This window comes from Fistularia commersonii, chromosome 18 (assembly GCF_037954325.1).
Source record: "Fistularia commersonii isolate RoL2024-O1a breed Wild chromosome 18, RoL_Fcom_v1.0, whole genome shotgun sequence".
NCBI lineage: Eukaryota > Metazoa > Chordata > Actinopteri > Syngnathiformes > Fistulariidae > Fistularia > Fistularia commersonii.
This window is the reverse complement of record NC_141301.1, coordinates 13,401,314-13,423,517: the sequence shown is the minus strand read 5'-3', so window position 1 is coordinate 13,423,517 and position 22,204 is coordinate 13,401,314. Positions and strand designations below refer to the sequence as shown.

At 45.6% G+C, this 22,204-nt stretch overlaps 1 protein-coding gene across 1 annotated transcript in view; it reads right to left on the bottom strand.

Annotated features, from left to right (window-relative positions):
- The window catches only part of map3k10 (mitogen-activated protein kinase kinase kinase 10), a 38,495-nt gene extending 17,147 nt beyond the window's left edge, over positions 1 to 21,348 (bottom strand). The window contains exons 1-2 of the mRNA XM_086164033.1: positions 21,032 to 21,348; positions 18,612 to 20,645 (exon numbers count right to left, since the gene is read on the bottom strand). Of these exons, the coding sequence (XP_086020159.1) occupies positions 18,612 to 19,602 (991 nt within the window). The 5' untranslated portion in view covers positions 19,603 to 20,645; positions 21,032 to 21,348. The remainder of the gene's footprint in view (positions 1 to 18,611; positions 20,646 to 21,031) is intronic.
- Between the last annotated feature and the right edge of the window lie 856 nt (positions 21,349 to 22,204).

Here is a 22,204-nt window from a genome sequence, read left to right as displayed (position 1 = left end):
CCGTGATTATTAAACAACCAATCGCTTCACATCCTTCACCTACACCGCATCGCATCGAGACGTTTCGTAAAGGGGGAAGCTCCTGAAGGGCCTGTTTGCGCTCCTTTCCAACCGAGAAACCGAAAACAAAACCGCTAAATCGGTTGCGTGAGATTTGCGATTGCGCTGTGAAAACACATTCGCGGTGACGATGATGATCAGGGAGATGATGACGAAGAAGTTCACGCATGGAAAGCAGAGGGAGGGACGGCCTTTCGAAACAACCTTTAAACACCAGACGTCCGTTCCTCCGCCCTCGGACCCTGAACCGGGTTGAGAAACTCACCTGACTCACTGTTCAAACACCGAGCAGCCAGACTTTAACCTGACTGATGGCCCTCCGGGCGGGTTTGTGAGTACATTAAACATGGGCTGCACGCCGTCTGCAACTCCAGGAGGAATGCCATCAAACACCCTGACTTCTGATGGACGCCATTTCCATCAGGCCCACTCCCACCTTTATTGCAGAGCAATAAAGGTGCATTTGCTGTGTTTAGTTTGGGGCAGGGGGGCTTGAAGAAACATAGAATCTGCTTTTCCCACGTGAACTAAAAGCAAGATACACGTATTTAGAGAACAAGGAAAACCAAATATAACAGCTGAAGTGGAACAGGAGGGCGAGGAGAGACAAACAAACAGTCTGGGTAGGGTTTATCGTTAGTGCTAGGCTCGTCTCTTGGTTTATCCATTTGGATATCCCATGATGCACCTCTCTCATTCCTCCCACTCGTCCCATCACGGCCGCGTTCACGTCCCTTCATCGGCGCGTGATAGGAACCCGAGATCTGTCGCAGGTTCCCTGGGGGCGGGGCTTGATCTGTTGCAGCATCTCGCCAGGCGCCCGCCATTGCTATTTCTTCTATGAATATTGCGGCTGTTGATGTATTATTTCGGTTATTGCCGTTCGGCTGTCGGCACTGCGGCTGTTATTAATAAGAGATGACGTGCGTCTGTCCCTCCCCGACCTCATCACATTCTGGCTTTCTCTCTCTATGTCCTTCTCTTTCGTTCTCTCTCTTTTTAGCCCAACCGGTTGAGGGAGAAGGTCGCCAACGCTGAGCTGCGATCCATCCAAACTTTCTGCACCGATAAAAGACACCGGAGGAATGTTGGATTTCTGTAAGTCAGCGTGGTCCAGACCTGCTGGATATATATATATATATATATATATATATATATATATATATATATATATATATATATGCTTTATATACATACATATACACACATATATATGTATACACAATATATATATATACACACACACACACATACATACATATATATATATGTGTGTGTGCGTGTGTGTATATACATATACACACATATACATATATATTTATATATACACACATATATATACACACACACATATTATTCATATATATATACACACATATATATTTATACACACACACACACACACACACATATATATATATTCATACAGACACACACACACAAATATATATATATATATATATATATATATATATATAAGCACACACACACATTTATACATATATATTTACACACACACTTATATATATATACACGTATACAGACACACACACACACATGTATACACACATATATACATACATACATAATACATACATAATTAAGTTGTTCTCATCTCATATATTTGTGTGTATGTATGTATACATACATATATATTTGTGTGTGTATACATATATACATACATATATACACATACATGTATATACATATACATATATATATACACATACATATATATATATATATATATCATCCACGCTCCAAGATTCTAAAGCTGAGTCTGTGAACAGCTCACGCATTTCCTGCCTCAACTGTTTCTCCGAAATCCTGTTTTTCAGAGACGCCGCTGTTGACAGTTCATTTCATAGTCATATTTCGAGTCTCATGACGACCGCATTATGAGAAATTCGGGATAACTGGTAAATTTCCCACCGTGCAGTAGTACCACCGCCGCCATCTGTTTTGGTGACTTACGTGCACAGTGGGTTCTGGAACAGCATGCAAAGCGGAGCAGCTTATTTTGATAACACATTAGCGACTGAAACCCACTTTTGTGACATTTTTACGATTCACAATTTGAACAGTCGCATGTGTTTCAAATCGCAGCTACGCCTGCCATTGTCATTAACCATCTTGAGCTTCACCTAAACTAAGACAGCGCGAGCTTGGAGGAGCCCATTTCCACTGCAATTCTGTTTTGCAGCAGGAGATGTTAAGGATGAAAAAGGCCGGAGCGAAATCAGCTTTGCTTTCCCTCGAAGGAGTGCCTGTGAAACGCGTTCGCTTTCCCCTCATTATTTGCAGAGTTTTTTATTTTTGCCGCTGAGTCTCACCGTTCTCTGTGTGGTGCCCTTCCTTAAATAAACCGCTTTACTCGAGGCTGAGTGAGTTTCAGGGTGGGGTCGTCTGAGCTGCGGGTGGCGCGGCCTGTCAGCTTCAATCGATGCATTTCTCTTGAAGGTGCAATTTTAGCATTTTGGTTTAAGGAGGAAGGGAGGGTGACAGGATGCAGCTCGGAATAAGCGTGTGACCAGAAAATTCATTTGGATATAGAGCTGAATTTTGAATTTTAGGAGGAAAAGTGTTGCAAAGACAACATTTATACATTTCTGTAGTTCATCTGTACTTTTAGGCATCCGGGAAACACGGCAGAAAAACAATTTGGAGTTACAAAACTCACAATAAGAAGCGTTGCGAAGGCAAACGGTGTGTTATTTCGGTTCGAGCATTCGCCGATTCATATCTGCTGTGTTATTTTGGTTAAAGCTCACCTCAGTCTGCTGCGCCACTGACTCGTTCTTATACTAACAAGGTCATAAGGTCAGAGCTTTAGGAAAGAACAGCCACATCCGAGAAGTAAACCCTCGGTTTTAACCCTTTATTGCCCTTGATTACTCAGAAATTCTATTTCATTTGGTAATAAATCAACTATTACAACAGTACCCTGATGAAACACTTATAGCTGCTTTATCTTGGTGAGAAGAGGAAACTAAAAAAAAAAAACACTAAAAATGATTATGGAGCAACAGACCAACTGTAACCTGAACTTTTACAGCCCATGATTTAATTCAAATGTATTACCTGCATTAAAAACCTGATGCTGCGCCCTTTTTTTTTCTTCTAGACACAAACAGGGCGATGGAAGTGAACCGGAATATAAAGCAAATTGACGACAAGGTACTCGATGATTTCCGGCGGCGTTCTGTTCGCTGACGAAGCCCGATCTTTTTGGATTATCTGATGGCAAATGTGTCGATGGAAAAATATAAATGCTCGGTTTGCTCTGATGTTACTACGCCTGCTGCTGCAGAGACAATACAACATTCATGTCACATGTTGCACGCACCGTCACGAGACATTCTCAGGTCATCTGGGGGCATTTAAACCAGGTTTAGGTACTCGGACTGCAGCTTAGCAACCGCTATCAAACCTACTGGACATGTGAAACTAGCTATAGGGTATAGCGAAGACAATTTTAACAATGAAAATGGATGTTTGATTCTTCTGGAGCACCCAGACCGGACCAGTTTCTTGACACCAGAAAGGTCAGGGAAGATGGAGCTGCAGGCTTGTTTACGCGCAAGGTTTGGTCGGCTAAGCCTCTGCATATGAGCAGACACACGAGTATGCACCTTGAAGACCTGATTTCTCTATTTGTTTTCTTCTTATTTAATGTAATTCAACCCAGCTCTGCTTTCAGATGCTGAGGGCTCGTCTTCAAAAAGCCTCCGTTCGAGGCCTGTTTTTTTCCGAACTAAAATTTGCTGGTGTGATTTTTGATCAATTCAAAAAACATCACTTGCATGAAAACATTTGTTTTCAGCACGGCATTACGCAAAGTTGCTAGGCATCCACGGTCGTATCAACACCGTCCTATACTACCCTGGACAAAAATCTATTGCACTCTCCTGGATAACTACTACACCAAAGGACTCTTCCAGGACACCTTGCAGGGTACTTTTCCTCCCTTGTTGGATTATTTTTAAAATTATTTGTTATATTTTTCCCCATGCTAAGTGACTGGTTGTATGTATGGCGATGCGTGCAATATATGTGATATGTGCAATGTGTATTATGTGTAGGCTGCTACACACCGTCATTTCCTTCGGGATCAATAAAGTATCTCGATTCTACGTACAACAACCCAGATTTTGCTCCCGTTTACGTCACCCGGCAACAAAATACAATTAATTGCTGATGCTAGCGATTAGTTCTAAGGTGTAAGAGAGTTAAGAGCCCAAAACTGGACACGGGTGCACTAATAATTCCTCCAGGTCAATGTAGTTTCTGTCACGAAAAGGCTGATGCCAAGGTTTAAAATCTACAATGTCCCCACTAGAGGCCGCTTCCCACCCAGCTTTCACACTTGAGTTAAAAGTAAAAAGTAGCTAGCTAGCTAGATATATACAAAAAAAAAAAAAAAAAAGCTACATTTACCTTTGCATCAGGTGAAAATGTCAAGCGAGTTCAGTTTGGACGTAACACACGGTGAGATGTGGGTCGAGAGCAAATCAATGGTGTTTAATTATTCTGATCCGTTCTTTGCATTTTATTACATGCACAGATAAATAACTTATGCAACTAAAGTGATCATCGTCTGCGTTCTGTGGCCAACCTCAATACGTATATATTGCGTATTCTTTCACTGTTGTTCCAGGTTCACTCTGCGCTAAAGTAATAATTCTGGGCAGATAAACAGGCTTTGGTGCTTTTAATCTTTTTCTTTTTTTATTTCGCATTTGACGATAATCTCTCTGACAGAAACTGACCATGTGGAGTTGAGGTCTTCACAAGAACCCACTCTCTTTCACCCTGCAAAGCAATTCATCCTTTTTACAGGAGCAGGTGTTGCCATGGTAGTAAAACAAGGCATCAACCCTCTGCAGCCTCCTGCTAACGCCCAACACCTCCACACTTGGAGGTGGTGACGATTATGATTCATCGGCAGCCGGGAAAATACCTGCGAACGATTTCGGCTGAAACTGGTTTTGGCACTTGCCACGCTCGCGATGCCGGAGGCAACATTTCAGAAACGAAAGACGCCCGCTTTTATGTCTCTTAGCTATCCTGAAACGCAGATCTGAAACATCCAGGGTGGGTCGGCCGATCGGACCGCTGCAGAGACGTATCGGGAGTTTGAAGCCTCGATGGGATTTGTTGAATGAGCAACACCAAGCAGAATTAAGAGCGGTTATGCTGGGCTTCCGCCTAAAGATTTTCACTGTCGCAGGCTAAAAAGTGAAAGTTGGAAGAAAACATTAGGAGTTTTGCTGGAGTCACAGCTCCTGTCATCTCAGGCGGTAATCTGAGCTGTTTTAAATCGGTCTTTTCGTCGTCTTAGATGTTAGATGAACTCTAACAAAACCAGAAACGGGAAACCCGATAGACAAATAGTCCCCAGAGCGGTACTGGCGGCAGAGACGGTATTTGTTGGCGGTATGGATGAACGCCGGGAACAGCGAAAGACGTCCCGATCAGGAGGGGGCGTACAGAAAGACGAGCGGTCGGTGACCCGGTAAGATTCACGGTTTATAAAATCTCAGTCTGAAACGGCTTGAAATTCTAAAAACTACCGTAAATTCCCGCATGTAACATTTTTCACGTGCTTTGAGAACTACGGCTTTTACAACAAAGCGGCTAGTTTATGGATTTTTATAGGGTTATTTAAGTAGCTTCCTTCGGCCAACACCGTCACAGTGGACAAATGAAACAGTTTCGGCAAACCCACTCGCATTTATGATCGTTCTTCAAATCGCTTTTTGCACACGACCCGTCGTGAAAAAGACGTGCAGAGATGCATTTGATGCGGATTTCAAGTTGAGAGCGACCAGTCTGGCTGTCGAAGAAGGAAACAAAGCTGCAGCACAGAATTCTGAAAAAAAGCATTTGCGTTACGTACTGGTAGTTGTCGATGTTACACTCGTTTCCCTCATTACAAGTTTTCCAAAAAAACCTTTCCTGTAACGTCTTGCTGTGTAAATATCTCATGTTTCAACGGGGACACCTGCGGTTAATTTATGTACAATTTCTTTTTTCTTCTAAAAGTTAGTAGGTGCGGCCTATAGAAAGGTGCCCTCTATAGGCTGAAATTTACAATAGTCTTTAGATGTGAGCAGGCGTGAGATGATAGTTTTGTCTTTTCCAAATCTTTCCAAAGTAGTCTGATGTACTAATATTATTATTATTATAAATTCTAAATGACATACAGGTAGTTTTACACTCACCCATTAAGGCTGGGTTACAGCTGATAAAACAATGTAATAACAGCAAAAACGGTTGGTTCAGCGTTAACAGGAAAGGATGCTATTAGCCCGGAAAATTCGGGTGTTGTATCTCACACCCTACTTGAGTTCTAGCGGCCAAACAGTGGCTTGCAGCGCCATCATGCATCAGAGCTCGCCAAGAATCACAGAAACCGAGCCCCTTTAACCCCCGCCGCCTTTCTGCCTCCTCATCCCCCCCCCCGTCATCATCCGGTCTCCCTGGGCTCCGCCGTACCCGCTGCCTGTCTGCCGCGGCAGCTGTCGCCGGCCTGGCTATGAACACAAACGCCAGGGAACGGAAACTAAAGAAGGGACGCGAGAAGAGCGCCATGTCGGTGTCGGCGCGGGGCGGAGGATGTGAGGCGGCGACGTGGGATGCGGGGTCGAGGAGGACGGCTGGGGGGAGGGGAGACAGGAGATGAGAGGGCGGGAAGGAGACGAGGGAGGGACAAAAATGATGGGAGGAAGAAAGCTGCAGGAATTAGGGCAAGAGATGAGAGTGAAATATTGGGAAGAAGCGGCTGAGGGAGGGGGGGGAGGTGGTCGAGGAGGGTGAGGGAGAGACCGGAGAAGGAGACGGGCAGGCTCACTGGAAGAAAGACGGGAATAATGAGAGGATGCAAAAAAAAAAAAAAAAAAAGCAGATTGAGAGGTAGAGAGAGAGATGACTGGAGGGTGAGCTTTTGTTATTTCCCTGGCAGCACATACCAGATGTCTTTGTGTCTCGAAAAGGTTTTTCTTTGCCTCTCACACGTCTTCCTCTCCCATCTCGCTTGAGATTTCCGGAGCGGGAGGACGGCGGGCCGCGCTTCCAGCTCACGCGCGGAAATACAACTTACATGCGAACGAGGCCTCGGGCGGGTTTACATGAGGGGGGTTGAAATCAACATGTGCAACATCAACAAGGGCCGGCTTTTCGCCGCGTTCCCCTGCTTTGATATGGAGGTTGTGTGTCATTGATACCCCAGCTTGGCTCCGCTTGTACCACCACAGGCCACCGGGGCTCTAACACTGAGCCACGCAGTCGCACAGTTCCACCCTGCAGCCATTCACTTTGTCTCCACACAAATGCAGCTGCCGGATCCGTGTGACCGGGCCGCTTCTCCCCCGGCGCAGACGTAGGTATGAAATGAGTCAGCTTTCTCTCGCCCCTTTTCTGCATGAAGACTGCGTCGCGGTTTTATTTATGCAGCTTTTATTTTACACGCGCGTGCGCGGTGAAAGCTGATCAATTCCCGAGAACGGCTTCCCAGCACACGCAAGATTTTCTTTTTACTTCTTGTTGGAGCCGCGGGTAAACATACATGATTTTAGAGTGTTTCAGTTTCAGGGTCCAGGAAAATGGTTATTGTTTCTTTGGACCATCCCCTCCGATTTTCCACAAACCGTGACCATTAAGTATGACGGGCTGCAGATATGATCAGTTGAGATGATAATCGGCCTGCAAACGGCATCCGCCAGGTTTAACGGTGCATGTAACTGTATTTATCGTGTACTAATACACACTCCAGAGGCATGCTGATAACAAAGAGGCCGATCTTAAAATGCATCGCGCCGCTCTCACTATATCAGAGCAGTTACAGCCGAGGAGAAGTTGCGGCTCTAGATAATGACTACTTCACTTAAAATGACTCTTTGTCAATGCTAAACTGTTTTCACTGAATTATTAATTTCCAATTGCGATGCATATTGATTTCTTTTGCATTTTTAATACGCAAGTGCTTTTTTATTGCGTGAATAGCTGATGACTGGTAAACTTGAGGTCAAGAAGAATTTTCTCCCTGATGTCCACATCTGTGTGTGTGTGTGTTAGGATGAGCGTAAAATAATAGAATTCACTTTAGTTTCTTTCCATGTGAGCTGGTGATGAACTATTTTTTGCGGCGGAGAGTTTTTTTTTTCTCTTGTTTATTCAGAGATGAGCATACTTACTGAGTCTGAGTGTTGCACATAGCGAGTATTGAGCTGGCTTAAGTTGAAATCTGAACACAAGTAATGTTTATTTGTTGCGTCCCGAGTGTTTGCCAGACAAAGAGAAAAACCTCTTCCATTAGCGGTTCAGCCCCGGACGGTCGCAGACGCGTGGGGGGACAATTAGCAGCTTATCTTCGCACAACAAGTCATTATAAAAGCACAGCGGGGGAAATTCAGGACTCAACATGGCATTTTCTGTCGTAAAGCTTTCCGTGTCACACAATGCAAAAATGGTCATCTGCATCTGCTGAAATTATATTTGTATGAATTTTGACCCAGCGATTTTCCCGGCAATGGCTTTATGAATGTGTTTAATGTTATCGGGTTAAGGGGCAGCTCAGTAGGTTGCCAGATCGAATACCACAGCCCGGAACAATACGCCCACGTTTTATGAGTCAGTCTATCCCAACCGCAAACGTAAACGGGAGTAAAAGATTACATTCTGGTGTCATTCCTCAGCTCTGGACGCTCTCGACCACCGTCTGGCCGGAGCGTCCTGTACTTGACCCCACGGTAAAAGCGGGTGAAGGACCTTTGGCTGGGTGGACGTCCAGCGCCTTCTCTGCCGGCCTGACTCTCCACGCTCCGTGCCAGGCTGCTGGTGAACAACAATGACCCTCTAATAGCCCAGTCAACACCCTCCGAAACACACCAACAGCCTGGGAGGTGCCCGTGTAAGTGTGTGAGGGGCATTTATTAACACCTTCTAACTGCAACGGTGTGTGTGTGTATATATAGAGCTCATTGTAAAACAAATTACCGGTAATAAAAAATAAATATTTGTCTCTTGTACTGAGTGTTTCCCCTCTGTTGGGCCTTGGGTCCTTTGTCATCTAAACTTCAAAACTTCAATTTCAGGACAACTTCTCATGCAACGCTTTTCAGACACTTTAATTCAGCGAAGGGGGAATTTGAGGCACTTCTGAGGAAATTCTTTAGCAGCGGCTCGACTCCGCAGCTGATTGAAAGCCTCCACGTAGCTCAAATACTCTTTAGGCCCCCTTTCAACGAACTAAATACACCATATTTCAGTTGTTTTGCTTTCTTACTGTAAATACAATGCAAAATACACACAAAAATTCAGACCAGAGCTTCATAATACCTCACATGCCACAATTAACACAACTACAGCCATTTCGATACAGTCTGTATTTCACGAATAAGGGGTGTCCCAGAGCATCGGAGTCATCGACACACCGCAACTCTCACTGAAGCAGTATTATCTTTTATGGCAATTAAATCACAAAAGATATGAAATGAATTGCAACTTTTCAAGCAAACATGCAATAAAAAGTTGAGTTGTACTATTAGGGTGTTTGGGGTCAGTGGCATCAGTGATAATGTGCTCCCCCCATGTGACCTCATACTTTTCCCCTTTTCACAGACAGGCACAAACACGTGTGCGACACACACACACACACATTCCCCAGTGCACCCATGAGCACGCAACATACAGAGTGAGGATGTTAAAATGTGTACCAGTTTACTGAGGAGCCCCATGGAGAGCGGGGACTCATCTCGATTTATGGGCACAAATCAAATGTTTATTGACCAGTGGAGAAAATACTTCTGTGCACGTGTGAATGCGTGTGTGTGTGTATGTGTGTGTGTGGTCATCAGCGCTCTCACAGCCATTGACCGGTCTGTGTTAAATCCCATGGCTGCAGCTTTCCCCTCTGTCTCTGTCAGTCACCGAGGCAGACCGAAACTGTGTGAGGTGTTTTGCGCTTCTGTCAACAGTGTGGCCACGTTCACACGCTGCCAGACCAAAGTCCTTCAAACAATCCCTGTTGATGATACTGCGACACTTGTAAAAGCCGCTCGTGGATTTCTACAGGCAGACCTTTCGTGTATCCAAGTCATAATATGAAGACTGATGACAGACCTGCATTGTGAGCTGGTCCAACCTCTATTTCCAGCCGGTGCTCTGGCAGCAATGTGGCAGTTTATGTTTATCAGAACTGACCCACAAATTATTTAATTCAATTTAAATAATAAAAACAATTTTATTTATTGTAATTTTATATGAATTTAACAAAAAAAAGGGAATCTATGATGCAAAAAAAGGATGAGGATAAATTTCAAAAAAATATCCAAGAAATTATCTTAAAAACATTGAAGTTGCATGAAAATCAAGTTATCTGTATATCAACAAGAAGTTGCCTGACAAAAAAAAAAAATCTCAAAACATTTTGGTCAACAGTTAAAGTAATTGAATTAGAAAGTTAGAAACACATTGGGTTCATGTTCTTCTCAGAACTGTGACATTCTCCACGAGATTTCGTGTTGAGAACGTGACTTCTTTCATACTGTTGACTGATGTGAACCTCCGATCACAACGGCGTTCAGTTTTCTTTCCACTCCATTGCCTTTGCACAGCAGTGTCGGCAAATGCATTACAAATATTAACCGATTATGATGATTGAAACGTCTGTCTTTGTTTTCCTCAACACGTGGGCATAAAGTATATTCAGGTACGGTTGTATGTTAAACAAAAGAACAGAAAGTAGAAAGCAGAATGAATGAATGATGGCTATTTGAACAATAAGTGGGAGGTGGATAAACACTGACTGGAAATAAGCATTTATTACGATCACTGCCTTCTTATGGTTCCAGTTATCATTTCGAGGTTTGATGTGAAGCCGTGTAACAAAAAGAGCAGGACAGAAACTGGCGCCCCATCAGGAAACTTAGCCTTAATCTGTAGCTGGCACACTTAGAGAGAGAAGAATTGCTTGACCTCCTCGCAAACTGGCTTTGTGCATCCCTCTATTCCTGAGTTCATGCCGCCCTCCCCCATCCATCTCTCCATTCCCTTCCCCTTCAAGCCTCCAGGGATTTCTCCAGAGCAGAGTTCCTCCGCTGCATTCCTGCGTCGCATCCATCCATCTCTCCGCTCTCAGTCACGGCCTACGGTTGCGTCCCCCCACTCCCGCGCTGACTCCTGTCACTGCGATCCCTGCTCTCGCTCTGTCTTGGGCCGCTGTGTGAGAATGGGGTCATTGTTGTTCTGTAACGACGTGCTCTTGTGTGTGTATATATATATATGTGTGTGTGTGTGTGTGTTACAGATTAGAGTTCGCTGCCACATCGCCAGCATGCCCCGCTGGCCGACCTCCATACTCCCTGCACTTGCACCGAACTTGCAGACACGCCCAATGAAGCAGACATGTAAACACAGTCCCGTTGTGTAATTGCTCTATCACTCATTTTCCACTTTCACAGTTTCAGTCCACCTCCATTTCTAAAAATAATTTCCCTTAGTGTTCAACAGATGGTAGCAACATTGTACAAAAGCACCTATATTTTTAGCATTTTCTTATCGCTACAACCAGATGTCACATCTTTTTCACCAGAAGAGGAAATCTGCAATAACAAACCATTGTAAACTGCGTATTTACCCACAAATTGTTTAAAACTGTAGAGGTGGGTTTGTTGTGTAAATAAATTTTTCTCAGCCTTCTACTGAGGCTTGAGAACCAAATATAGGGATTCAACAACAAGAATCCTCCAAACCAACAGGTGACAATAACCAGGATATATCCATCACTTTTTAGTTTCAGGGTATTTTCAGGGTGTCGTGAAAAACTACAAAAATCAACACGTTTCCCATATTTATTTAAACTGTTCTGACGGGTAAATATTTACCTTTAAAAAATACAAAATATTTCAAACATTTCATCCCTGCATTATAAATCAGTCAAAGTGCTGCCCGAACCTTTTCACAGATGAAACCGATACTTGCTGACACGTTCCCTTCTTAAAGTGGACAAAACAAAACCAGTTTGTCTGCAACGGGGAGCGGGACAATGTTAAACAGAGTAAACACGCGTCACGTACGAAGAAAATAATTTATATGCCCGCTGTGACGCCTTGGGAATCTAGGTTTTATCCGGATTGAGGTAGAAATGTATGGTAGGGCCAGACTAGAGATTCATGCTAAATAGCTGCTAGCATCATGGAAGCCCAGTGGCAGCGAGATGCATTCGTGACAGAAATGTCTTTCCTTCAGCGGAACATACATTCAACAACCGCAAAGTAAATATAACAAACGATTTCACAAAAAATAAGTGGGCAGCTTTATTCATTCTATATTAGCAAAAAAGCTAAATGTAACTATTTATTTACGTCTGAAACCATGTTTGAGCCTGAATCATTGTTAGTCAAGTGTTTCAGTTAGCTTGGTGGTTAGCATATGACCGCTTTACCAATCATTTTTAAGCCAAACTGGAGAAATTTTGATGCTATAAAAGTAACAAGTAGGAGTCTAGTAGCTACATTTGTCTACTGTACTATTCATTTTTAGTCCAGAATTGGAACACTGGGTTGTTCTAATACTTGTTAGTCATGTGAACCATTTCTATTAGCATAGCACAGCATTTAACTTCTTTACCATTAATTTTTTTCCCAAAAATAAGAAAATTGTGTTGTTCTAGAAATGAGTAGTAGCATAAATGATCTGTACTAGCGTAGCAGTTACAATTGACCTCTGTACTACTCATTTTCCCCCAAAATGAGGAAAACCTGGGTGATTTAAAAGCTAGTAGTAGCATGAATTGGTTTTTTTTAGCCAAGCAGTTACATGTGACCTCTGTACCATTAATTTATACCTGAAATGGGAGACGTGAGGTGTTTATAAAGTCACTGGTGGTATAAACTGTTTATATTAGCCTAGCAATCACATTTGACTCCTGTACCTTTCATTTTTAACCAAAATTGGAAATTTGGGGTGTTCTATGAGCTATCTGTAACATGTTCCATGTTTCTTTTAGCTTGTCGGATCACTTGACTTCCCTACCAAAACGGAGGTGTTCTAAAAGCTAGCGTGTGATTAGCAACTGAGGAAAATGAGAACCCGCCAAAGTGATATCCACACAAATCCTGTGGCCGAGGAACTTAAATCCGGGGCCATTGGACACTTCGACACCTCAAGCTGAAACACCCTGGTATGATACTGGTCTCCCGTCTGTGCCACAGTCCCCACATTGCTATCTCGCCCTGGACCAGTTAGTCACAGTCTCGCCCTCCGTCTCTCTGAGGGATTAACGGCCGGCACTGGCCACCCCTCTAATCCTTTCCTCAACACACTCGCTCTTCACACAGCCAGACGCAGGCTTTTCAATGACAGGCACTCTATGCCGTATCTCGCCTTGCTAATCTGCTAAGTAGCTATTACAGCACTTAGGTGTAGCGCTATTGTTGATGTTAATGTAACACAATGGCTGAAACAAAAACAACAAAAAAAAAAAAAAAAGAAGAGGATACCGGCAGTAAATTAATTTGTCCTATCTTCTTTTGCAATTTAAACCATACGCACACTCGACGAGCCTGTTTCGAGATGCAGGGCTCACTCTATTCAGATGTTTGTTGACTGTGTAAATATGGCTCCCGCATGGAGCCACGGCAGACAAAACAGCAGGGAATGTCAGCCTCGCTCCATCTTTATTTGTGTCAGCCTCTGTGTCCACCGTGGAACAGCACAGAAATTAGTTGTACGATTTTAGTAAGCGTGGACAGGCTTTGTCTATAAATATCCAACATGACACACACGACCGAACATTTATTTATCATTCCGTTATCGATCAATATCCTGATACATTTACGAATAAACAATGTTGTTTTGCCTGCATTTCAACTCATTGGCTTTACGGCAACACTTGAATGAAATTAGTTTTGCAGTCAAACTAAAACAGGACTGCCATGTATTCAGTTTTTTTTACTTCCTTTAACCACAAATAAGACTGATGGCAATTTCCCTTCTAGGTGTAGGTGGATGTGTCAATCCACTGATGAAAACTGAGATGAAATTTACGGTGACTCTTGAATCGTTTTTTTTGGAAGGAGTCATATATCACGCGTTAATACAGTGTTTTAATTATGAGGGCTATATTTTCAACATCAATTTATTCTGCCAGATTTCCAGCCGCATTACATCAAATGTATTGGATTGTCTGCAGAGTTGTCGGAAGTAGAGAGGTAAACAGTCACCTTACACACCATCATTTTCACAAAATATTCTTAAATTGAACAGTCTCCTTGTAATGGTCACAACATAAGTTGTTGTCGGGATTTGTTTGCTTTAGTGACTTGATAAACTTGATTCTAAAAGCAATGATCACTAGCAATACATTCAGATAGACTTTCTAAAAGTTCAACTACAAGAATCCAGAGTAAGAAATAACACAAATAACATTGACCTTGAGAAGATCAATGAAGGCTTTGACAAGACCGGGAGCAGAGCTAAGATGCTGGCAAAACCCTTGGGATCTTTATCCAGCTTTTGATATTGGTCTGTCACAGAAATGACTTGATAATGCACGAGGTGTAAAACTAGCATGGGGTTGCAAGCAGATGATACAATTTCTAAAAACGTTAACTGGGTTCCATGTATTCCATCTTTTTCTACCTTGGGAGGTCCTCAAAGCTTTTTACACTCTTCTCTCTGACCAATTCACTGGCACAAACACGTGCACGGTGCCAACAGCTCTTCAGGAGAAATGAGAAATTCAGTATTTTGCTCAAGGACACTTTGACAGTCTGCAGAGAGCAGAAGGGTTTGACCAACTAGTCACGCTACCCACTGAGCCATGAAACCTGATAAAGGCATTACGAAGGACAAAATTGCTTTAAAAACAAGGTTTGAACTTGTTTTAAAAGGCATCAAAAATGCTTAAATTGTCACCCACTTTATCCACCTGATTGAAAATACTTAAATATTTAGCGTTTTGGTGGTTCATGAACTGCAAGCGATGGCAAGAATTGAAATGAAACATGAAAAATTGGGTATAAGGAGACTGCAAAAGGCATTTTGCTCACATTTAAAAAAGATGTGAAATATTAAAATATTATGTGATATGGCACGATAAAGAGATCAAGATTTTGTCGTGATCGACTTTTTTCTCGGATTCAAGCCGTCGTCGGTCTGGTCTCTCCTGTTTTTTTGGATGACGCTGCAACTGACAGAACACGACGGGTACCCAACGCCATCGGCACCCAACGCCTGATCCAGGATCTGAGCGACAGGTAACGCAGGACCACTGGGGCGACGACCTGCCAACCCGCAAACGTGCTGTGACATTACTCTCAGGAGGACATGGTAATCAAATGATCCAATTACACAGACTTGCCACTGCGCTTCATAACCACACTGCAGTTTAAAAACACAATACACTTGGACACGTGGAAACACACACACACACACACACCTTAGAAACCTTAACTGTTTAAATTTAGAAGGCAGCATCTAAGCGAGCCAAAAATAAAACCACTCTGTTGTAAGAAATAATGCGCTGCTTTTAAGATACTTTCACTCTATCCCGCAGTATCACGTTTTGCCTTCAAGAATCCTCCAGAGAATTGTGGGAGAATGAAGCGCTGGATTGTTTACTCAGTGCCGGGACCGGCTGATGGAAGACAGTAGAGGCTCGGGGGCCTCGGCTTCTCTGTAACCGCATCGATGCCAAGTGGTCGGCAGGTTGAAGAGGACACCTGAGACCGGCGCACCTGGACAATGAGCTGAGGTGTAACCCTAAACTGAGATGAACCTCTGTTTATCCCCTGCGCTCCCCTGCTCTTGTTCTTCCCCATTCGTCTCCTGTCTTTCCTTCATGCTTCTCTGCTCTCTCACGACCCCGAGCTTATTTTCCCTATTCTCCCAATCCTTAACTTTTTGACAGTGCCTCTCACACTCTCTTTGCATACTTTGTCCCCGGGGGAATTACAAAGCAACTAACACAAACAGAAATGTGGGCGTGAGTCATACGGCAATCACATACTTGACGATTAGCACCCACACATTTTCAGCGGGATTCATTTGGGCGAAGAGCGGGTCCAAGAGATTCCTGCGTTTCTTCCATTGCTATTTTCACTCGGACAATACTCTAAATTAGGGCGCTGACATTTTGCGCAGCAGCTGATAGCGCCAGGCGGCTGTATGACTCAGTGACACAGAGGCAGTGTCATGACACCGGAGAGAGGATGCGTTATGGTGTTGTTGCCAAGGCCCCGTTGTCCAATACATTTCAAATGCCCACCGACGCCGATTCTGGAGCGACATGGGAGGGGCGGCGTGTGAAGTGATGGGGGCCGGTTATGCATGTGTGGGCGAAAGTCACACGAGAAGGACTTTTCAGCAAATCATCGCGTCAAGCTTATGGGACGCTGCTGTCAACGTCGTTCGTCAGCGTCTCGCGGGCTCCACCCACATGTATACGCTTCATCCGCCGTCGCTCGTCCCTTAAGTCACAGCGTCCGACCTACACACCAGTGCCCTTACGTGCACACGGAGCGTTGTTTCTTTGATGCACCAACAACTGCAACTGCGTCTTTAAACAGCAAGTAGCACAAAAGACCAAAAATAGCACAGTGAGTTGCAGAGCAGAACTGCTCTCCTTGAAGAGGGGAGGAAGGAGGAGGATGAAGAGCAGGAGGAGGTGCAAAGAGATGACAGGAAAAAGATGGCAGTGGGAGACCGGTCCCCAGGACTCAGGCCTTCCTGCTGCGTTCAATTTACAGTTTTGTCATTTTCTCCAAACACCTAGAAATAATCACGTGTCCACAAGGAGCGAGATTATGAAGAGCGGCCATTATGTTAAGTCAAGGATAAAACTAACGAGAAACTCATTGGGACCACAGGCTGAGCAACACGTCAATATGAGAAGCATGGCATGGAATCAGAATATCATGCTTTTATCAGATGTTTTCCTTTGGCATTCTCGACGGGCTACTTATTGGCAGTTTTTTTGGTTTATTCTCCACTTTACAAGACAATGTCAGCGGATGACTGTCTCCATATGCATTATTAAACATAAAGTTATCATATTGCTATAAGCAACTTGAGAATAATAGATCTATATCTATTACTGAACAACAGAAACAACTTTAGAGGTTTTATCACTCTGAAAAATAGGAACGCGCTTTCCAGAAGGGCTTAAAATGGGTCTGTTTAACCTCACCCGCTGTCTCTGATCCCCAGATGTGAGTTAGATAGAAAAAAAATGGGTGAACTTGAAGGTCTGCGCACCCAGGGGAACCACACGACAATCGTGCCCCATTTCAAATGTCTGATCAATAGTTACAAGTCCCAGAATTTTATCATTTTGCAAACATGAGTATAGATTTTTGTCCTCCGCTTGCTTGGCACATCATTTTGTCTCAGTGTCTCCTATTATCATTATCATTTCATCTAATTAATGTAACAACTCGAGTCACTTCCATCATCACAAATTATGATTGGGACACGCCGCATCGCTAATGTGAAAGATTTTGCACGATACTGAGGAGGGAGCCGCTGCATCACACAACAGTCGGTGTTATTTACTGACAGTCTTCTGTTTCCAGGATTTTCAACGCCAGACTTGTTCATTTAAAGAGAAGCCATGAAGAGGACCCCATTCTGGTCAGACACGTGGTCACTTCCCTTCCCCTATTTTTTCCGTGGTTATTGATGTCTTACTAGCATTTTGTGTCCAAGGCATGACCTTGATATGACAATTTTCCTTCGAATAGGATCATACTAGCCGCCGGTGCGATGTTACAACGTTGTGATGGACCAGGTATTTCATGAGTTTTGACGAGAATCGTTCCACCTTTTTATTCATTCATTGTCCAAATTGCGTATCCTCAGGGTCATGGTGGGGCTGGGGCCAAACTGTGGGCGAGAGGCGGGGCTCACCCACGGCCGCCCACCTGTCAATCACAGGGCCACACATAGAGACATACAACCATTCAGTCTCCCAGTCAAACATCCGGGCAATTTAGGGTTTTCCGACTGACCTACGGCACGTTTCGGTCAGTGAGCAGGAGACCTGAGAGATGTGGAAGAAAACCCCTCACATGCAAACTCCACCCGGAAGGGCCCAAGTCGGAACAGAACCAGGAGCCTTCTCTCGGTGAGATCAACAATTCCTCCCACTTCTTGTTGAAATCTTCTCGTCTTGGCAACCGGACTTGAATTTCTTCACTTGAAGGCGTTTGGCCCCTCATCCGAGAGGCTTCTTCAATTCTAATGACCTATGGGGAGTTTCCGAATATAACTGCCAGGTTTTTGGGCAGGTCTAGATTACGACGGCTTGTTATGTAAGTGGAAGAGTTGATGTGCAGAAACTAGGAAGAAGCCTCTCGGATGAGGGACGAAACGTCTTCATGTGAAAAAATTCGAGTCCAGTTGCCAAGATTTCGACAAAAATTCACCGTGACCTGGATGACCGAGAACCCCCACAGACAAACCCACACCCCACAATATATTATCACGGGTCTAAAAGCGAACGCATCAGACAGACTTTTATCCTGTGTTCCGGTGTTTGCGGCACTTACTATTGCTGGACTTGAGATCTCTGTGGATGATGGGTACGAAGGCCTGGTTGTGCAGGTAGTCCATCCCTGTGGCGATCTGGACGGCCCAGTTGACCAGAACCCTCGGCGGTACCTTCTTTCCAGCCAGGGCTCGGTTCAGCGCTCCCCCTCTGGCGTACTCCATTACCAGGCACAGGTTGGGCTCCCGCAGACACACCCCGCGGAGTGCTATGATGTTGGGGTGGCGGAGCATCCAGAAGAGCCTGGCCTCCTGCCGCACGCTCTCCGCCGTGACACTGATATCCTCATCGGGGTCCTGCCTCGCAGCCTTTACTGCCACCTCCTTTCCCTGCCAAACACCTTTATATACTTTCCCAAAGCCACCGGCTCCAATCACCTCCTCCAGGCGCAGTTCGGAAAAGTCTATCTCCAAAGGACATTCCCCTACCCCGACACCGCCGGCCACCAGCCCTCCTGCAGTGAACTGCTGATACTTGGCAGAATCCCCCTTTGTGACGTAGTTGCTTGGAAAGATCCCCACCTTGTCCTGGATCTTGCCCGTCCACCAACCCTCGTCCCCGGACACCTTGGAGTCTTTGGAGAGAACCTCGAGGAGATCCCCGCGCCGCAGAGTCAACTCCTCATCGGCGGTGGCCTCGTAATCGAACACCGCCGTCCAGTAGGGGTTGGGGTTGGCGGCCCCGCAGCCGCGGCCCGGGTGGGAGTCGGGAGAGCCGGACGAAGAGTTCCAGCTGCTGCCGTTCTCCACCTGCATGATTGGCGCGGGACACATCGAAGGTGGCGGAGTTATGTTTGGGGGCATGGAGGAATTCGTGGAGGAGAGGGACCCGGGGAGGATGAGGCAAGGGGGAGGCGGGGAGCAGCAGCCCCCACAACTGCTGCAGGAAAGGGGGGCTGCTGTGTCGCTTCCTCTGGTGTACGGGTTCATGGAGGCCGGACTGCTGATTGAAGCCGTGGGCCTGGCCTCTGTCAACTCAGGCACAAAATCCATACGGGGCCCATTGACCGAGACGAGGTGTCCTCCACCACCGGTCGAGGGGGGAGCGGATCAAAGGATCACCGAGCTGCGACCGCTTTCCCCGATCCCGGCATCTCGCTGTTGAAACAGTTCCAAATGCCGTCGCCGGTTGCTGCCGCGCCGTCGCCACGCAGGCAGTTAAGGACCATGTAGTATTCCCAAAGGCGAGTTCATTCAGGAGCGCCGTACCTCGGGTCACTGACACAGATCTGTGAGCGCGCGCCCTCCCCCCCGAACCCCGATGGATCTCCTCCACGACACCCTCTTTTCGAAAGCTGCCTCGGACGCCGATGGCAGATTTGAATACGTGCTTCCTCCAACGTAGACCAGCTAATCGAGTGAGTTGCCCATTTTTGAAGGCTTCCTCTCGCTCTGGCGGGCAACAAGTCACAAGAGTTACATGGTCAACACAAACCCCTACATTCCTACTTCAATAAACCAACGCTCTCTAAATGTAACCAAAGCGGCGTGACAGTGAATCTTTTGTCAACATTAATATTACTGTCTCAACCCATTGAGGAGGAGTCTCTCCTCTGAGGCGAATTTTCTTTAAAACGGGGGCTATTTCAGCAGCAAATATATCTAAACTGCCAGTCCGATCTGAAGCTGGGCTCTTCTGTGCAGGGGTTCTGGTTAGGTTTCATCCAGCCCAGTCCAGACGCGCCTCCCCTCGCAGCCATCTCCACCGACGCGGGCTTGCTTGTTCACAACTGTGCAGGGGAATGTCCTCGGATATTCGTCCTACATCCCGGGCTAAATCCTGCATGCGGGCTCCGCGTCATTGCGCTGTTTTCCAAAAAAGGCCCCTTCCATTTTGAGACGGCCGGGGGAACGGGGGCAAAAACGCCAACGAAGGGGGGCGAGTATTCAATGCACAGCTGTGAAGCGGCGCCGTGCACGGCGTGCAGCCGCGTCTGGGAACGACAACCCGGCCTGCGAGTCCCTGCGGCGGCCTGGATCCGACGCCTGTGCCGGGCTACATGGGTCACAGTGGGGGGAGACGCCGCTGTCGTCCGCTGGAGAGAGAGAAAGGGGGTGCCAGCATTTCTCATCATCCCGACGTCCGCCGTGCACACATGGTCGGGGTTTTTTTCAGGAAATTCATGTGGAGGAGCGGATTACAAATGACTCCGCGGAGGGGAAGCCGGCCGCCGTCACACGCAGGCGGAAAAATACCGCGGTGGATGGTTGGAGGCAAGTGGACCGGAGGAATTACGCCGATGGATGCGTCCCGTTCTCCTCTTTATCACCCGTTTGCACCACGACGGTGGAGAGAATTGCTCCCTAATTAATTACTAAATATTCCTAATTAACGACAAAGAAATCCGACATGCGATTGGCTTCCAGCCCCGGTGTGCGTCCTCCGCACCGTCTGACAATGAGAGGTTTACGGCAACCGAACCTGAACGCAGCACGACGGCAGCGGCAGCAGCAGGAACGTCCACCGACGCCGTCGCATGGGCGTGTGTGTGGCCGCATCCGAGAAACCTTCAAGGTCCGGAACCCGCTTGGGAGAGGGGTGACAGATCCGCCTTCGATCAGACGGGTGTCGGCGTTCCTCCTCCCCGCCGACGTGACATACCGGGCAGCGGGCTGTCAAGTCTTTTGAGCAGACTTCGCATCCAAACACACCGGAGAGGCGTTTACGTACGCGCGGACAAGTGCGTTGCCCTGTCACTGATCTACAAACCGGAGTGCCGGTGCGGACGCGCATGCGTAGTCGCTACCTTACTCCCCCATGCAGATCAGGGCGGATTGTGGGTAATGTAGTTTTTTGACGCGATTCTACCCCCGCTGACCCACATCCGCGGGCAATAGCCAATCAATAATGTCACAATGGTTTTCGTATGGAGTGTTTACACGTTATGTCGGTCTCCTGTATAAATCTTGGGAATTCATCACAATAGGCCATACATTAGCCGAATTGTTGTTGTTTTGTTTGGTTGTGTTTTTCCAACATACTGAGGTCAAGGGTCAGTATTAACAATCCTGAATGAGACAGTATTACATGTTGTTGCGCAAGGACACCTATCAGAGAGGGGGAATAAAGCAAAAGTAGGGCCAGGGTCAAGAGGAGGGAATGTTACCCTCTGTAAAATGTTTACTATATTAACTGGAACCGACCTGCAGAATTAGAATGAACACGCAACGCAGCCTTTGTGTGAGGATAAAGAATATACAGAGGTACTGTATATATATTTTCAAAACGGTACTAATAAGCCAGCATCAAAGTAGAATCCGGTGGAGTCATAGTACATGATGCTCAATGGTAAAGTTAAAAAAAAAAAGCATAATATTTTCATAGTGTTTAATTTGTGTCATAACAGAACTCAAAGTCTGTACCAGTCCTAAAACAAGAAATGCTTTGATGGCAATTTTTTTCCAAATTGATTGCTAAAGTGATTGTGTATTTAGCGGAAATACAGTGTATTCGTGACTTGACAATTCATTGTTCAACCTGGTCACACGTTTTGAATTTAGAACTATAGTGACATCTACTGTCCACATAGTGAAGGACAACCTCTTTGCTCGACGCTCAGACTCCCTTCTTTTCTGTCTTAACCCTGAACCTCTT